Source organism: Pinus tabuliformis, chromosome 8 (assembly GCF_031772625.1).
Source record: "Pinus tabuliformis cultivar Carrire ecotype Pingquan chromosome 8, CPIR1, whole genome shotgun sequence".
NCBI lineage: Eukaryota > Viridiplantae > Streptophyta > Pinopsida > Pinales > Pinaceae > Pinus > Pinus tabuliformis.
In genome coordinates, this window is record NC_142294.1 from 1,692,165,567 (window position 1) to 1,692,182,609 (window position 17,043).

Consider the following 17,043-nt stretch of genomic DNA (forward strand, 5'->3'; position numbering starts at 1 on the left):
TGTACAATCCATAAACTTTGAAATGTAAAATTGTAACACTCCCATGGCAAACTGCTGCATTCTCATACTCAAATTTGAGAGGTGAAACATTTAAACATGCAGGCATTGACGAAATAAGAGTGACTATAATGTTCTTCAATGATAGAGAGACTAAATCTAACTTGATTAATTAATGTCAGAGATTTTTTTCATCACGACAGCACTAGTTTCTCCGAAGACTGATTGCAATTTAAACTGAAATCAAAACTCATAAAGAGAGACCTGAAAAGAACTGAATTGCAGAAGGGCATTAACATCAAATAAAAATGAAAATGGCGATCAACAGAGCCAGACTCCTCTTCATTATTATAAAATCTAGCTATTTACAAAAGTAACAGGGAATGGCAAGATGACACCGTAAGGCACCCCCCTTTCCCTTGATAATCTCACTCGCCTCAACTCTCCTATCAGTGCTTCTCTGCACTTCTTGCTCTGGAAAGAGAAAAAGGTGCCCTAATAATCCATGTTGCTTTATTTTATAGCTGCATGATAAGCAAATTTCACTTATATTCATGATTTTTATGCTGCTCTTCCATTGCATCCTTCAGTTACAACTTAGAAGATGATGAATATCTTCTTTGTGTTGCAAATGGCATATACGCATTATTAATTGGGGATTGGCTAAGCCCACTACATGGGAACAATAATCATTTTAAATGTTTGCACATCCTCTAATATGCATTGCCTTAATTTGCCATGGAAAATACCATACACAAGGTCAGCGAAATCTGTAAGCATTCATCTGTCCTCCAACGTTTACAGAGTCCATATATTAATGTATTATAACTAATTAGGTCAGGCCTGTGACTTTCGTCTCTTGGAGGAGCTATCAGGTCTTCTTTAGGTTACCCACCTTGCTAAACTCGTTTATAAGAGTATCGTATGTGATTTCATTGGGCTGACAGCCTCTTTGTGCCAAAACATCTAACAACCAGAAAGCTTCCTCAAGCTTCCCTTCTCTGCAAAGACCATCAATAAGAGCATTGTATATGATAAAATTCGGATTGTACCCCTTATCTAGCATCTCATGAAGCACTTTCGTGGACTCCTGCGATTGCCCTTCCTTACAGAGCCCTCCAATAAGAGCACTGTATGTGACAAAATTAGGGCATATGCTTTTGTCGAGCATTTCATAGAAGAGCTTCCTAGCCCTGTCCAAATGGCCTTGCCTACAGAAACCATCAATAAGATCAGTGTATGTGATAACATCTGGGCAGATGTTTTTTAAGGGCATTTCATTGAAGAGCTTCATAGCTTCCTCCAATTTACCTTTCTTACATAAACCATCAATAAGCACATTGTATGTGGCAACATTAGGGTATATGCTTTTGTAGGTCATTTCAGCAAAGAGTTTTCTAGCTTCCTCCAACTTGCCTCCCTTACAGAGCCCATCAATAAGCGTATTGTACGTGACAACATTAGGGCATATGCTTTTGCTGAACATTTCATAGAAGAGCTTCCTAGCCTTGTCTAAAATGCCTTGCCTACAGAAACCATCAATAAGCTCATTGTATGTGATAACATTTGGGCACATATTTTTTTGGGGCATTTCATAGAAGAGCATCATAGCCTCCTCCAATTTGCCCTTCTTACAGAAGCCATCAATAAGCACATTGTACGTGACAACATTAGGGCATATGCTTTTATCGGCCATTTCATGGAAAAGTGTCCTAGCATCATCCAACTTGGCTTTCTTACAAAAACCATCAATAAGCGCATTCAAGGTGACAACATCAGGGCATATACTTTTGTTGGGCATTTCATAGAAGAGCTTCCTAGCCTCTTCCAACTTGCCTTGCTTACAGAAACCATCAATAAGCTCATTGTAGGTGAAAACATCTGGGTGCATAGTTTTATTGGGCATTTCATGGAAGAGTTTCATAGCGTCCTCCACCTTGCCTTTCTTACAAAAACCAGCAATAAGCACATTGTATGTGACAACATTAGAATATGTGCTTTTGTCATTCATCTCATAGAAGAGCTTCCTAGCTTCCTCCAAGTTGCCTTCCTTACAGAAACCATCAATAAGTGCATTGTATGTAACAATATTAGGGCAAATGTTTTTGTTGGGCATTTCGTAGAAGAGCTTCCTAGCCTCTTCCAACTTGCCTTGCTTACAGAAACCATCAATAAGTGTATTGTATGTGACAACATTAGGGTATATGGTATTGTTTGGCATTTCATAGAAGAGCTTCGTAGCCTCCTCCAACTTGCTTGCCTTACAGAAACCATCAATAACAGCATTGTATGTGACAACATCGGGGAATATGTTATTGTTTGGCATTGCATAGAAGAGCTTCCTAACCTCTTCCAACTTGCCTTGCTTGCAGAAACCAGCAATAAGTGCATTGTATGTGACAACATCAGGACATATGTTTCTGTTGGGTATTTCATTGAAGAGCTTCTTAGCTTCGTCCAACATACCTTGTTTACTGAAACCATCAATAAGCACATTGTATGTGAAAATATCCGGATATAAGTTTTTTCTGGGCATTTCATGGAAGAGCTCCATAGCCTCCTCCAACTTGCCTTCCTTGCATAAAGCATCCATAAGTGCATTGTATGTGACAACATTAGGATATATAATTTTGTTGGACATTTCGTAGAAGAGCTTCTTCGCCTCACCCAACTCTCCTTCTTTGCAATGGCCATCAATCAGAGCAGTAAATGTAATAACATTTGGGTGATGTCCTTCTTTTGACATCCGATACAGTAGTTTCCTGGCTTCATGGAGCTTACCTTCTTTGCATAGTCGATTGGTGAGCGTATTAAATGTGATTGTGTTGGGCTCATGGCCGTTTTGCAGCATAACAGCTAACAACACAAAGGCCCCGTGGGATTTCCCCGTCTTGCAGAATCCGTCCATTAAGGTATTATAAGTAAATAGATCTGGAGCTTGTCGTCTGCTCATCATTTGGTTAAAAAGCTTGAGAGAGTCCTCGATTTTGCACTTCCTGCACAGCCCTTTGATGAGGGTATTGAAGGTCACGATATTTGGCACATACCCATGTGCTTCCATTTCTTCAAACACTTTGAATGCACAATCCATCCTACCTGTTTGACAGTAACAATTGATGACAATATTCAAAGTTCTCAGATTTGGAAGAATCTCTGCTTGAATCATAAGTCTGTAAGTAGATAATGCCGATTCATGTTGATTCCGTCGGATTAAGCTGCTCAATAGAATATTACAGGTGACGAGAGTGGGGATAGATTTCGCTGAAAGCAGATGCTTGAAGGTGTCCACTGCCTCTTGAAGCCTGTTGGTTTCACAGAGTCTTCTAATGCCCATGTCTGCAGTTGGATTGAGAGCGTGGAAGAAACGTTGAGTGATTCATTGGGCAATTGAAATCTTCCTCTTCCATCTGAGGAGCATTGTCTTCCTTGCAAGATGCAATATGGATCCTTAAAACCCTAAACGCTATATCATCCACACCTTTCTCCCACCCATTGGATAAATGAAGTGACGCCGGAGAGATATAATAACAACTTCGGGCTTTCACAGAGTTTTCATTGTTCCAGTGATGACTGTACAAATATTCGGTGTATTTAGATGACCATTAATACGCTCCATGTTCTGAATGTTATTGGCTGCTTTTGTACATAGATCCCGGTACGAATATTGAAGATGATTGGAGAACAGACTTTGGTCATGGATTTTCTTGAGAAAATATTAATGTTTAAAATATTTTATTTTTCAGTTTTGTTAGAGTAATTATTTTTTGAGTGTCAAACCAACAGTGAGGACAGTCATTTCTGGTTGCTAATCGCGAATGTCGGTTTGACTCATCACTGTTATCAAGGAAAACCACATCACTGTTATCAAAGAAAACCACGCCACCTGTAATTATTCATTGATGTTATGTTAGTAGACAAATTTATTATTAAACAAAATATTAAATATAAATTTTGATTAATATATTATTATGTAAAAATTAAAAGAATATATGAACTATAAAAGAAATATATGTCTGTAGATCAATATTGAAATTTACTCTAATTATTAAACAATCTATCCATGATCTTGATGTTCTCTTTTAGTTGTTATAGAAGATGTTTTTTTTAGAGTAAGGTTGTTGTTTTTTCCAATGTTTAATTTTTATTTAATATTATTTATATTTTTTTAAATTAATGTTACATTTTAATTTATTTGTAAAATATTATGTTAATTGGGGTTATTTTGAAATATTATTTCAATTAGGGTTATTTTGAAATATTATGTCAATTAGGCTTATTTTGGGTGGTGGTTGTTATTAGTGATATGATAAGCTATAATGCCTTAATAAAGTGATGGAAGGAGCAAGGGGGTAGGGTGAATCTTTCACCCTAAGAATCAAGAAGAACATATGTATGTTTGGGGTTTAGGTTGCACTTCCAACAACGTTGTTGAAACCTATGCTTTATATCCATGTTTGGGGCAAATTGTGAGCTTGGTAATCGGTGATTCCTTGAATATAATTTAGCATTTATATCTAGGATCTCTCCCCTCACATACAAAACCTAGTCATATTTTCAAACATATTTATTAGTTGTATCAATCTATCCCCAAGAAGAAATGCCTCCATGTTCTCAGATCAAACAATTCCAAGGATAATCACATGGCTAATTTAGGGTCAAGGCTAAATCAAGGTGAACTTTGGTGGCAAGGGAAAAAGGGGTGTGTCCCCTTCCTTAACCCCCCTCCCCCCAATTTATGTTATGCTCATAGTAATAATTCTAATTATTTGTGTGCACTCTCCATGTTGTTCCATTTGGCGGCGCCTAATGGAACAAATTTGGGTCAATTTGAATGCAGTGAAGGGAGATCGCATTTGGATGAATGTGGTTAATGTTTGCAAGAAGTGGGTTTCACCTTATTGTATGAGAGCAGGCCATGGGTTGATGGAGAAGTACGAGTTGAATAAAGGAATTGTGTGGGTATGTCAAATTTGGATGTATTCGGAGGACGTCTCAAGTTCAATCCCTTTTGAAAGTATGATGGCAATAAGGAATGTTTGTACTTTCTTCCTACCTAAATCCTTCCTCCCCGGCGTGTGGCTTTGTGTGCAAATTTTGTTTATTTGAGCCTTTGAAGGTTGGATGATGTCCTCTTCTTCTTTTAGGAAGTTGTGGATGCATACATTCCACCCTGGGCTCTACTATGCGCGTTGTGCATGCCTTGGGATAGAGGAAAGATATCTACACTATTGGTTTGGTATAAGGTAAGCAAATTATCACCACTATGTTGTTCCATTGTAAATAATTTTAGTTTCTTTGACTTTTATTATCTCAACCTATCTTTAAAGAAAGAATTTGTTGGTGCTTTTTGTTGTTGGTTGCCATCTCTCTTATGCTAACATATGTCTACAGGCTTGTGTTCCCTAAATTTTGGTTTGATTCTATCGTGGTGCCCCTATGAATCAATGAGGGTGCTCCATGATTTTATGTCGGTGCATTTTTTAAGGAATGTGTTAATTTGGACGAATATTGGAGGATTCTAGCTAGCTTTAGGCTATATTGGGGTTTGACTCGCTTGGAAGCCAAGCAAATTGTGGGGATTTCTAGTAGTCCTTGGAAGGTGGCATATGGTTATTGTGGTATACTCAAAAGTTTTTAGTGGTTTTTTTATGCATGGTATATTCTCAATTGACCTAAAATCCCTTACTCATGTGCCTATTTCTTGTTTCCTTGGAGGTCAGGTGTCTTTTATGCTCCTAGTCCTGTCTCAAGGAGCACTGACTTCATGGAATCTCAAAAATCAGAATGGGAAATTCAACACAGTGTTTGTTGGCAAGAATTTACTCCTTGAAGAGCAATGGAATTGGTCCCTTGATTATGGACCCCCCCTCTTAGAACTAGTTTCTCACTATCTGTCAGTTGGATTCAAAGTATATCCCATGGGGGAGATGAAACTAATTTGGAGGTTGTCATTCAACTTATCGATAAAGATATTTCAATGATTTTGGACAATATACTCTCTCTAGAATCCAAGATTCAACAAATGGAAGATGAAATTAACTCTCTCAAATCCCATATTGAGTCAATAATTTTGAAGTTGAACGAAAACAATGGTCAATCAAGAGACTTGGAAATCAAAGCAGAAGAATAATTCCTCATGATTTAATGTAACATTTTGATGCTTTATAAATTTTATTTTATTTTTAAGTTAGTATTGGCAAATGTACAAGTGGAATGTTGTAGATATTATAGCATTTTGTTCAAAAGCTTCAAGGTTAGAATTATGTGGATGGTCATTGATACACACTCCATTCTAACCATGTTCATTGGTTTCAACTTGCTTATTTATATCGTGTATCTAAATTGAGCTTTAGCTCAATGCTTTTTAATGTAATATGTATTCTTAGTTCTTGTCAAGAAAAAAATATATCATCATTTATTTGATATTACCACATATTAAATATATATTAAGCAAAATGTGTATAACCATTGGGTGGAAAACTTAAGCAAAAATGTACTTATGCAAATTCAAATTAAAAGAAAAAGACATATATGTAATTTTATATGAATTTTTTTTTGCTTACCAATGGCTCCTAAGTTTTGGGAAATGAAAATGTTTTTTCAAATGAAATCATAATATAAGGTCTTTGAACAATAATAAATTTGTATTTTTTTGTTTTTTTAATCTTTTGGATGCATAATTTTAACATTCTAGGCTTGATTTGGATTGGTTCATGATATTATTTTTCATCTATCTTGATGCTTTTCAGAGTGTAAAAATTGGAGGAATCAACTCGTAGGACCATTTTTATTGGCGGATTCTAGTTTGGTGAATTGAATTCAAAACCTTCTTGAAGTAGTTTGAGGCATCAAATAGAATTTTTTTGGAAGGTAAAACTTTTCCACTTAAGTGTAGAGTTATTCTAAACATAGATATTGTTCCATCAATGTAAGAATCACCTTAATCAGAGTCTTTATGCAAAATTTATGTCACCCAAAGTTGACCTTTTTTGTTTTGACCACCATGATTTGAGAGGATACCACGTCAACCCCCATTATTCATGGAAAATGGGTTAGCCACGTGATCATGATGAAGAATACTCTAGAATATTCCATATTGTAACTATAGTTAAGAGTTGAAGTAGTCAAACTTAACCACTAGTAGGTTATCAAGCTATGTTATAATCAAGCCACTAGGTGAAAGAGGCATTCCACTTTATTCGAGTGCATTTTTCCCCATAAATGAGAAGAGTAGTTGAAAGTGGATGTAGAGAGAGCAAACAAATAGGGCTTGTGTAATGTAGTGTCCCATGGGCCACAATTCTCACTTCTTTGTACTTGTATCCATTTCCATTCAAAGAAAGAAAGAGCAGAGCAACCTCACCTTCCAACTAGGTTTTCTCCCATAAGGATTTCTTATGTCATATATTGTGTTATTATAGTTGCGAGTAATTGTATTTTTATATGTTCTCTATTTTTTTGTTTCATATATTGCATGCATCAACATAGCATAGTGATTAATGAATCTAGAAATATAAGGAAAAATTAACACACATAGTGTAGATTTTGGATTCTCATTATATCTTAGTAAATATGTCGCGACAAACATTCTAGTGGAATATCCATGATAGTTTATAGATCAAGGTCGGTCCGCCAATCCTAATTCTATCTATATTAACTTCTAATTTATCTTTCACTGAGAGGGATCAAATCTCTAAATTGCAAACCCTTTGTAAAATTTTGATGTCATTCGACACATGATACATTTAGAGTTAAGATGGATCTATGTTAGTTCTTAATATACCATGAGTTAACTCTATGTTGAGCATGGAAAAAATTACACATATCCCTCACACTAAGAAACACACCATTGAAATGTTTTAACCACCATGCATCGAGAATTATTAAATCCCTAGAAGTGCAAACCTTTCCTCAAATTTTTGATCCTTTTCAGCACATGATAAATCCATAGTTAATATGGATCTACAATTATTCTTAACATGCCATGTGTCAACTCCATATATTACATTTCAACTCCATGTTAAGTGTAGAAAAAATTACACATTTCCCTCATAGTGAGCAACACACCATTCAATTGTTTTAACCATAAGAGCCTTTTTACTTCTAGTTGTTACATGTGTTTGTGTGCATGTGTGTGTTTGTACACATGACTTTCTTTTCAAGGAGCCTTTATGCCCTTATGTGAATTCTTTATGGAGAAGGAGGTTGACTTCGAGGATGGAATTATTGGTACCTCTAATATATTCTACTCAGATCTTGATTTCATCAAACCACAACATGACATAAGGGAACTCAGAATGGAGCGCTCAAGTTCCTTTGGGCCACTAGGTGATAATCCATGTAACAGAGTACATACAAACCCTATTGTAATAACTCCATGCAAAGTAATGAATTTATTTCATTTTTTGTTTATTCTTATGCAATGGCTTTCCAAAACCTTCCATCTTTAACTCTAGAATGCCCTTGCATCATGCTCCCAAGGAACAAAGTTTTCATGGGCTCCTGTCCATGAGCTCTTTAATGGATTTGCCACTTTTCTATGTGTGTGGGGCAGTCATCCAAGTTTCATCTGACACTAGTAGTACTTAGTTCCATTTAACTAAGTACTTGTAGTACTCTTTGTCCCTGGTCTTTTTTATCAACCTCTTGTCTATAATCTTCTTAGGCTACAAAGGTTCATTTGTGAGCAACTGCTTGTCCCATTGAATTTGTTACTGGTGGGTTATTATGCTTTTGGTTCATATATATATATATATATATATATATATATATATATATATATATAAATCCGCTACATTAAAAATTGGATAAATTCCCACTCCAAGTGGCAGCTCTAACTCATAGGAATTGGATGAAAACTTCCTCAAAATTTTATAGGGTCCTATCTTTTTAAGTTTCAGTTTATTGTACTCACCCTTGGGAAATCTTTCCTTCCTTAAGTGTGCAAATACTAGGTCCCAAAAATTAAATTTTTGCTCTATTATCTTTAAATTTTCTCTGCTATTAAAATTTGAGGTGTTTTCCAACAACTTTTGCTTGACCTAGTTATGGGTTTTTTGTATGGTTGTAGAAAAATCTTCTGTTGTTGCACTCCTTTGTTCTATTATTCCCAAATTTCTAAGCTCATGTACCCCTCTTGGATTAATTCCATAGACAATTTGGAAAGGGCACTATCTTGTAGTCCTGTTAGGAGCGTCATTGTAAGAATATTCAACTTGTGCCAAAAGTTGATCCCATTGTTTATCATGGTCTCCAATTAGGTTGTGCAGTATGTTTACAATGCGTCTTCACAACTTCAATCTATCCATCAGTCTATGGGTGATATGTTGAGCTAAACTGCAATTCTGTTCCAAATTTTTTCCATAATGTCCTTTAGAAGTGTCCCAAAACTTTAGTTTCTCTATATGAAACTATACTCATGGGAATCCCATGCAATCTTACTACTTCCTTGGAGAACATATTAGCAATGTGACTAGCATCATTAGTCTTAGCATAAGGGATGAAATGAGCCATATTTGAGAACCTATCTACTACCAAAAAAATAGAATCATTGCCTTTATGTGTTTTAGGCAATCCCAAAATAAAATCCATGCTTATTGAATCCCAAGGCCTTTCTGGAATTGTCAATGGGGTGTATAATCTTGTGTTTTAGCTTCTTCCTTTGAAATACTGATAGATTTTGCACCCCTTCACAAACTTTTGGACATCATACTCAACTTTGGCCAATAATAATATCTCCTCAACATGTCATATGTTTTGTCTTGTCTAAAATGTCCTCCAAGGTCTCCATTTTGGTTTTCCTTCATTAAGTTCTCCCTCATAGAATAGCTCGGAATGCACAACTGAATGTTTTTTAAGAGAAGTCCATATTGAAGCATGTAACTAAGTCATGGGCTTTTATCTTATACATCTACACTTTACAAGCTTCATAGGCCTCCTTGAAATCAACATCCTTCTCATACAACTCCTTTATAAATTCAAATCCCAATACCTGGATCTGACTTTCCTGCAACAAAATTTGTCTCCTGCTTAATGCATCTACAATTTTGTTAGATTGACCATTGATATGCTTCCAAACAAATGTAAAACTTTCCAAATACTCAACCCATTTGATATGTATCCAGTTCAATTTTGGTTGCTACATAATGAACTGAGGAGCATGATTGTTAGTATACAAAATAAATTCTTTAGACAACAAATAATGCCTCCATGTCTATAAAGACTAAACCACTGCATAAAAATCCTTTTCATAAGAAATATATTTCCTCCTGGATCCATTCAAATTCTCATTGAAATAGGCAATGGGTCTATCCTCCTGGCTTATCACTGCTCCGATTGCATCATTACTAGCATCAATTTTGAATTGAAAGGGTTTATTAAAACCTGGAAGAGCAAGCATTCACTACTCTGTAATCTCTTTCTTTAGTATTTGAAATCCTTTTTCAGCTACATCGGTCCACCTAAATGGTTGTTGACTCTTCTTTGTTGTATCTACAATTGGAGCACTTATTTTATTAAAATTTTGAATAAAGTTGTGGTAAAATTTCCAAACCATGGAAACTCTTGACTTCAAGAACATTTTTAGGAGAGGGCCATTCAAGAATAGATTTCACTTTACCTAGATACATCTTCAGTCCTTCTTTAGAGATCACAAATCCAAAATATACTAATTTTGTTTTCAAAAAGGAACATTTCTTCAGGTTCAAAAGAAACTTTTCTTGTTGTAATTTTTCCAATACATACCTCAAATGCCTTATATGCTCCTCTTTAGACTGGTTTTACACTAGAATGTCATCCAAGTAAACAATCACAAACTCTCTTATGAACTCCTTCAATACTTCATTCATCAACCTCATGAATGTACTGGGTGAATTCGATAGGCCAAATGCCATGACCATCCACTCATATAAACCTTCATTAATCTTAAATGTAGTCTTCCACTCATCTCCCTCTTGAATTATTATTTAATGGTATCCTCTCTTTAGATGAATTTTAGAAAACTAGCATGCACCACTCAAGCAGACCAATAAATCATCAATACATGGCAGGAGAAAAAGATACATGATGGTAACTTTATTCAAGGTTTTGGAATATGTGCACATGCACCATCCACCATCCTTCTTAGGAGTCACTATTGTGGGTATTGCACATGGACTGAGACTCTCCCTAATCAGTCCCTTATCTAACAACTCTTGTACCTATTTTCTAATCTCCTCATTCTCCTTGGGTGTCATGCGGTAAGCAGTCTTATTGGGAAAATTGGATCCTGGTTCAAGTCAATGTAGTGACTGATACTCCTCTATAGTGGAAATTCTTTTGGCAGATTATCCACTACAACAACATGATATTCTTCCAACATTTATTGAATTTCTACAGGAAAATCATAAATAGTACTAGTAGTAAGAATTACTTTAGGATTACAAACAATAGCAAAGTTTACCTTTTCTGGTTCCAACTGCTGTAGAAATTCCTTACCACTCATCAATAGTGCCCTTGAATCACTGCTCCCAAAAGTTCCTTCCTCCTATAACGGAAACAAGGTATGATTGATGCCATCCTTCTGGAATTTATAAATATTCATCTTACCATCATGTACTAAAGTCCTGTAAAACTGCCACGGTCTCCCAAGAAAATTGTGGCACGCATCCATGGGCATCACATCACATAAGAACTTGTCTTTGTAGCTACCAAATTGTAGATCCACTTCACATTGTTCATTAACCAAGATTTGATGTCCCTTTTGCAAACAAGACACCTTGTAGGGTTTTGGATGCTTATGCTTCTTCAATTTCAGCTTCTCTACAACTTCTGTAGACACTAAATTATTTGTGCTTCCAATATCAATCACAACCTTGCAACACTTACCTTGGATTTTGCAAGTAGTCTTGAACAAAGCTCTCCTTTGAGCTGGTTCCACGACTTTTATTTTTCTATAAATACCTTCTTCACCATTAGAGCTTCACCTGTTTCTAGCACATTTTTTTGATTCCTACACCTCTACCTTTTCTTCTTCTATTGTAGTTGTAACAACATTCCTTTGGCTAGGTTCTCCATTCTCTAGACATTCACATGCCATATGTTTGAGCTTGCCAAACTTATAGCATCAAACCTCTCTCATGCCTCTTCCTTGTCCTCTGGAAGAAGATCCTTAGCCTCTAGATCACCTTCATGTTTTCCCTATGGGATGGAACTACTAGCCCCATCCTTCAATGTAGTAGACCTCCCTTTATTTTGTTGTTGTCCTCTACCTCTAGCAACACCTTTACCTCTTCCAGCTTGTTTTCTTGCAAGCTTCTCCTATGCTTTCAATGCCATATGGTAAGCCTCTTCTACTGTCCTTGGAGACAACACACTTATTTCATCTTGAATATCTAATGTAAGCCCATTGATATACCTTGCAGTTTTCTCTACAGACTCTTCCACATATCCAACTTTGATGTTTAGCTTGTAGAACTCCTCTATGTATTCTCTAACTGTCAATCCAATTTGTCTAAGATTCTACATACTTCTAAACAAGTTCAACTGACAATCCTTTGGCAGAAACTTCCCTCTGAGTTTTGCTACCATTTTGTCCCAACTTTTGATCTTCTATTTATTCTTTCTTCTCCTCTCTGTCTGCACACCATCCCACCAGAGATATGCATGTCCCTTCAATCGATTCACTGCAAACTTAACCTTATTTTCTTCATTCATTTCCTCATAATCAAAAAAAATTTCCATCTCTGCAATCAAGTCGATCAATTCCTATGGATTCATGCTTCCTGTATAAGAGGATCAATATAGATTTGGTTCTATGATATACCCCAAAATTGCCTTCAGAACCTTGGCCTCTGTTGGTTCTTCTACTTTTTCCTCTATGGTGTCTTCTTCCTCCTCAACATTTTCAACTCCAGCATCAGGATCTCTGTGTCAACCAGTCTCCATCGCTGCCATTCTTTCTTCCTATAACATCCTTGGTGAAAATTCCATGTAATAAAAGTTAAAAACAATAACCACTATTGATGGGACACTTATTCCAAGCTAAATGCTGGGAAATACATCTTATGGGGTGTTCATTTGGTTGTTTATGGCTAAGGAATTGGCTAAGGCGTTGGAAAGGTAAAATGGCATTTTTGGCACATTTATTTATGAAAATAATGGAAATTAGGAGAAAAGTTAGGTGAAAGGTCATAGGTTGCATGTGAGGAGGAAATTGAAGAAAAATAATGGAAAATGAAGAAAATAGAGGCCTCATTCATAAAAAGGCTTCTGAGGATCAGTTGCTAACCTTTTGTTAGTTCAGTTTTGGAGCTTTCTCATTGTTCTCGTTCTGTCTCATACTCTTGTAGACTTAGAGTTTTCTTGGAGAACTCTTGTAGGGTGTGGCATACTTGGATTTTTGGAGAAAGAAGGCAAAGGAAGAGTAGGAAAGCACAAGACGGCATCGATATCAACAATTACATCAGATTTTCTTGCAGGCACCGAGTTGCATGTATGTTTCCTTCACTAGTTTTGGCATGCATGGTGGTGAGTGCTAGTATTGCAGCAAGAATTTTGCAACTCTTGGGCTACCAAATTTAATTTTATCAACCCGACAGTTCGTAACAAACTTGGAAGTGTCAATGCTATATGCACAAGTACTAGTTCTCACTGCAAGTTGTCTCTTGGTCATCCAGCACGAGATCACTAGGAGCTCAAGCCAAATTCTATAGATTTCAGAAGAATCTCTATGTGTGATGAAAGGAAAGAAATATTACTCTACGGATGCTATTCTAACTGCAGAAAGGAGAAAGACTAGAATGTAAAGAAAAACCTAGTAAACCCTAATTAACAAGATAATTCTACTTTTGCCAAAAACACTATGAAAACCATGAAAGAAATTCCATTACCTACTCAAGGAAGTAAACAACATCTAACCATGCTATTTCTGGAAGTCAATAAGCAAAAAACATATTTTTGTATTTTTATGTGAATTTAACATGCATCTAACTTATTGTGTGTGAGTGTGGCAGCGAACAGGTAGCGTTTGAGGGAGGTTTTGGAGTTTGGGAGGATGTAGGATGGCGTGGATGGGTCCTATGAGGTCTTAGGTTGCCTTATGGGGGATTTTCCCACACTTGGCCTTCAAAAGAAAGCCTACAGGAAAAACTACAGGAGGACACAAGAAAACTATAGGAGGAAAACAAGGAAACTATAGGAGGCCTACAAGAGGAGGCCGAGAAAAAATTTCGTTGTTTTTAGGGTGTGAGAGTGGGTGGAAAAGGTGGATGAAGGTTGGAATGAGGTGTTAAGGTCCCTAAGGTCTACCATGAATCACCAGGAGAGAGAAAGATGATTGGGTTTGCTCAAGGAGAGAGGAAGAAGTTCTATGAAAAATGAAGGAAACTAGGGCAGAATTGAGGTGAGGTTTGGGAGACCTATAGGGCATGGATCAGATGGAGGGTGTGATTTCTGGTAAGCTGGCCTACTTTTGGAAGATATATTCTACATAGAAACTGACAGTCAACTAAGAAAATCAAGTAACCAATGAAATGAGTGCATCTTAGGAAAAACAGAGTTTTGCATTAAAATGGCCTAAACTATGATGTATAGAAGGAAATGTTGGGAAATGATGTAAGAAAGGAAAGCACACAAAAGGAATATTGCAAATCATGAAGTGAACATGATAAAGAAGATCTAAAGCAAAGAAAAACTGGACTATTAACCTACTAGAAAGCTGCAAACACTAGAAGTCCTAGGAATGAGGAAAATCTGTGTTTTTGGGGCAGTGAGAGAGTCTTTGCCTCAAATCATGGTCCTAGAGGGAGGAAGAGAGGCCAAGGCAATGTTGCTAGCCTTTGGAATCTTCTATGATCACTACTTAACTTGCTATAGAAAGCACAAATGGAATCAAGCTACTAAATCATCAAAAGCAACCTATTCTTAACCATAAGAGAAATACATCTAACATCAAACTAATATACAAACTGAAGTAAAGCATAAAAATACAAGTAAAGAGAAGCTTGGATACTTGGAATGGGCCCTAACGCAAGAGCATCAGCCCTCTGAGGTAACTCAATGCTAGCTCAAAAAGGATTCCATCTTCATTATCAAAAAATAGCAAGATTACATAAAACTGTCATAAAATAGTAAGCTCGAAATTTGAGCAGAGTTTACACAAGCAAAAAAAAAGTCGACCCTAGTGAGGCCATAGGCCTCTCTACTTATACATCTGAAGCTACCAACAACTTCCTTAAAATCAGGGAGGCTTGGCTCCCAAAAATCAAGATAACTATCAATCATCTTCCACTTGCTCGACTGCCTTCTAGTGCATGATTCGGTTGCTTGTACTCCAAGCTGAATGAAGGGGAATTCGAAATGAGGAGAAATAAATGAGGGGGATTCCCTCCTATAAGTCCTCTCCTCTATCTATTTCGAGTTATTGCAACAGTTTGACCACTAGATCCTTGACTTTGACCTCGAAATCCGCCAATAATCTGCATTAAATACATGTTAGACCACATGGCATAATAACTAACTCAACTCACCCTATAAGCATAAATATAATCAGAAAATCATACAACAAGCTAAGAGAATGGTTGATTTGACTAGGTTAGGAGGTAAAATGAGCCCATATAATTACCCATTTATGAGGCTCATCACATGTCATATGCATGTGGATTTTTGGTTGTGATTTGTCATTGGCATGGAGGATGGTCAGGATTGACAGTGGATTGCCTAGCCTTGCCATTTCCTGGATAGACATGGTGATTGTGGGTTTAATTTTGTTGTTTGTTTTTGGTTGTCTCTCATGTTTCCTTAGCTTGGGTTGAGTTATTAGTCCTAGAAGCATTGGTTGGACAAACACTCTGGAAGCCTTGTAACAGCTTGGGTTAAGTTACTAGCTCTAGAAGATTTGGTTGGACAAACACTCTGGAATCCCTTGGTGAGTTGAGTTACTAGTCCTAGAAGCCCTGGTTGGACAAATGCCCTCAAAGCCCTGAATAAGCTATGGGTTGAGTTACCAGTCTTGGAAGCCTTGGTTGGACAAATGCTCTGGAAGCCCTGGAAGGCTTGGATGGAGACCATTCTAATGATGGTTTTGTGATGTACGACCGTGAGGTGGGATCATTGTTCAATGGGTTGAGGTGGATGGCCTTTGAAAGCCCTGGATGAGTTTTGATTGATGTGTTCCATGAGATCCAATATTCATGCTTGGAATATGGCGCGAGGGTGAATGGTTGAAGCGATATTTGGCTCAACCATTCTATAGTTGGGTGGAACGTAGAAGTCCCATCTCGGGTTTGGATTTGCATCATTAATGAAAGGTTATTTATCCTTGTATTTCTATGAGAATTTTGATGGATTGTATGTGGTCTATATGGTTGTACTTTAATGAGTATTTTTGTTGCTATTATGTTGCTTTTGTATGTGTTTTATGATAGCAACCATGTGTGGCTCTCATCATGTTTTTACTTGTAATTGAATGACCAATGTATCTATAACCTAATGATGGAATGGAAGTTGATGTGTTGAGGCATCAATGGTTCTTAGCGATTCTTAACTATGAGATCCTTATGCTCAGAACTATTAATTACACCTGTGGATTACACATTTGCAATATGTTTGACAAAATGTTTGTCATGGCTAGTAGGGGTTTAGTCAAGGTCTTAAACAAGTATTTTATTTAATAATATCATTTCCTAGTTATTTTACTGATTTGAAAAGATTGTTTAATTCTGGGCAGTGACCTAGGTTCCGGGCTTGAAAAAGTGGCTCAAATCTCGAAGTCGTTGGCATAACACTGGTAATTTTGGTCTCTCGTCCCTAGCAGGCAAACCCGTGAGAGCAACTTTAGGTTGTTGGTCGCTCCCTTTCCCATAGCATGAGAGCGACTATGGCTTAAGAGATCTAAAACATCAGTGGTACCCAGGGAAAGGCAGTCTGAGTGGCTGACATGTCTCCCAAGGGTCCTATAGCTAATAATTAATGTATGTATGGTGTGTTTCCCTCGGTTCCACTTCCTTAACATGACTTATGAGGTTAAATCATATCATAGTGGCCTCTCATCACATGTTTATCCCGGCT

General features: G+C 36.8%; 1 protein-coding gene across 1 annotated transcript; it reads right to left on the reverse strand.

The window, feature by feature from the left end:
* Positions 1-340: 340 nt before the first annotated feature.
* LOC149242766 (uncharacterized) lies at positions 341-3,636 on the reverse strand. The gene has a single exon (XM_089367718.1). The coding sequence runs from the start codon at positions 3,329-3,331 to the stop codon at positions 869-871; it is 2,463 nt and encodes an 820-aa protein (XP_089223844.1). The 5' UTR covers positions 3,332-3,636; the 3' UTR covers positions 341-868.
* Between the last annotated feature and the right edge of the window lie 13,407 nt (positions 3,637-17,043).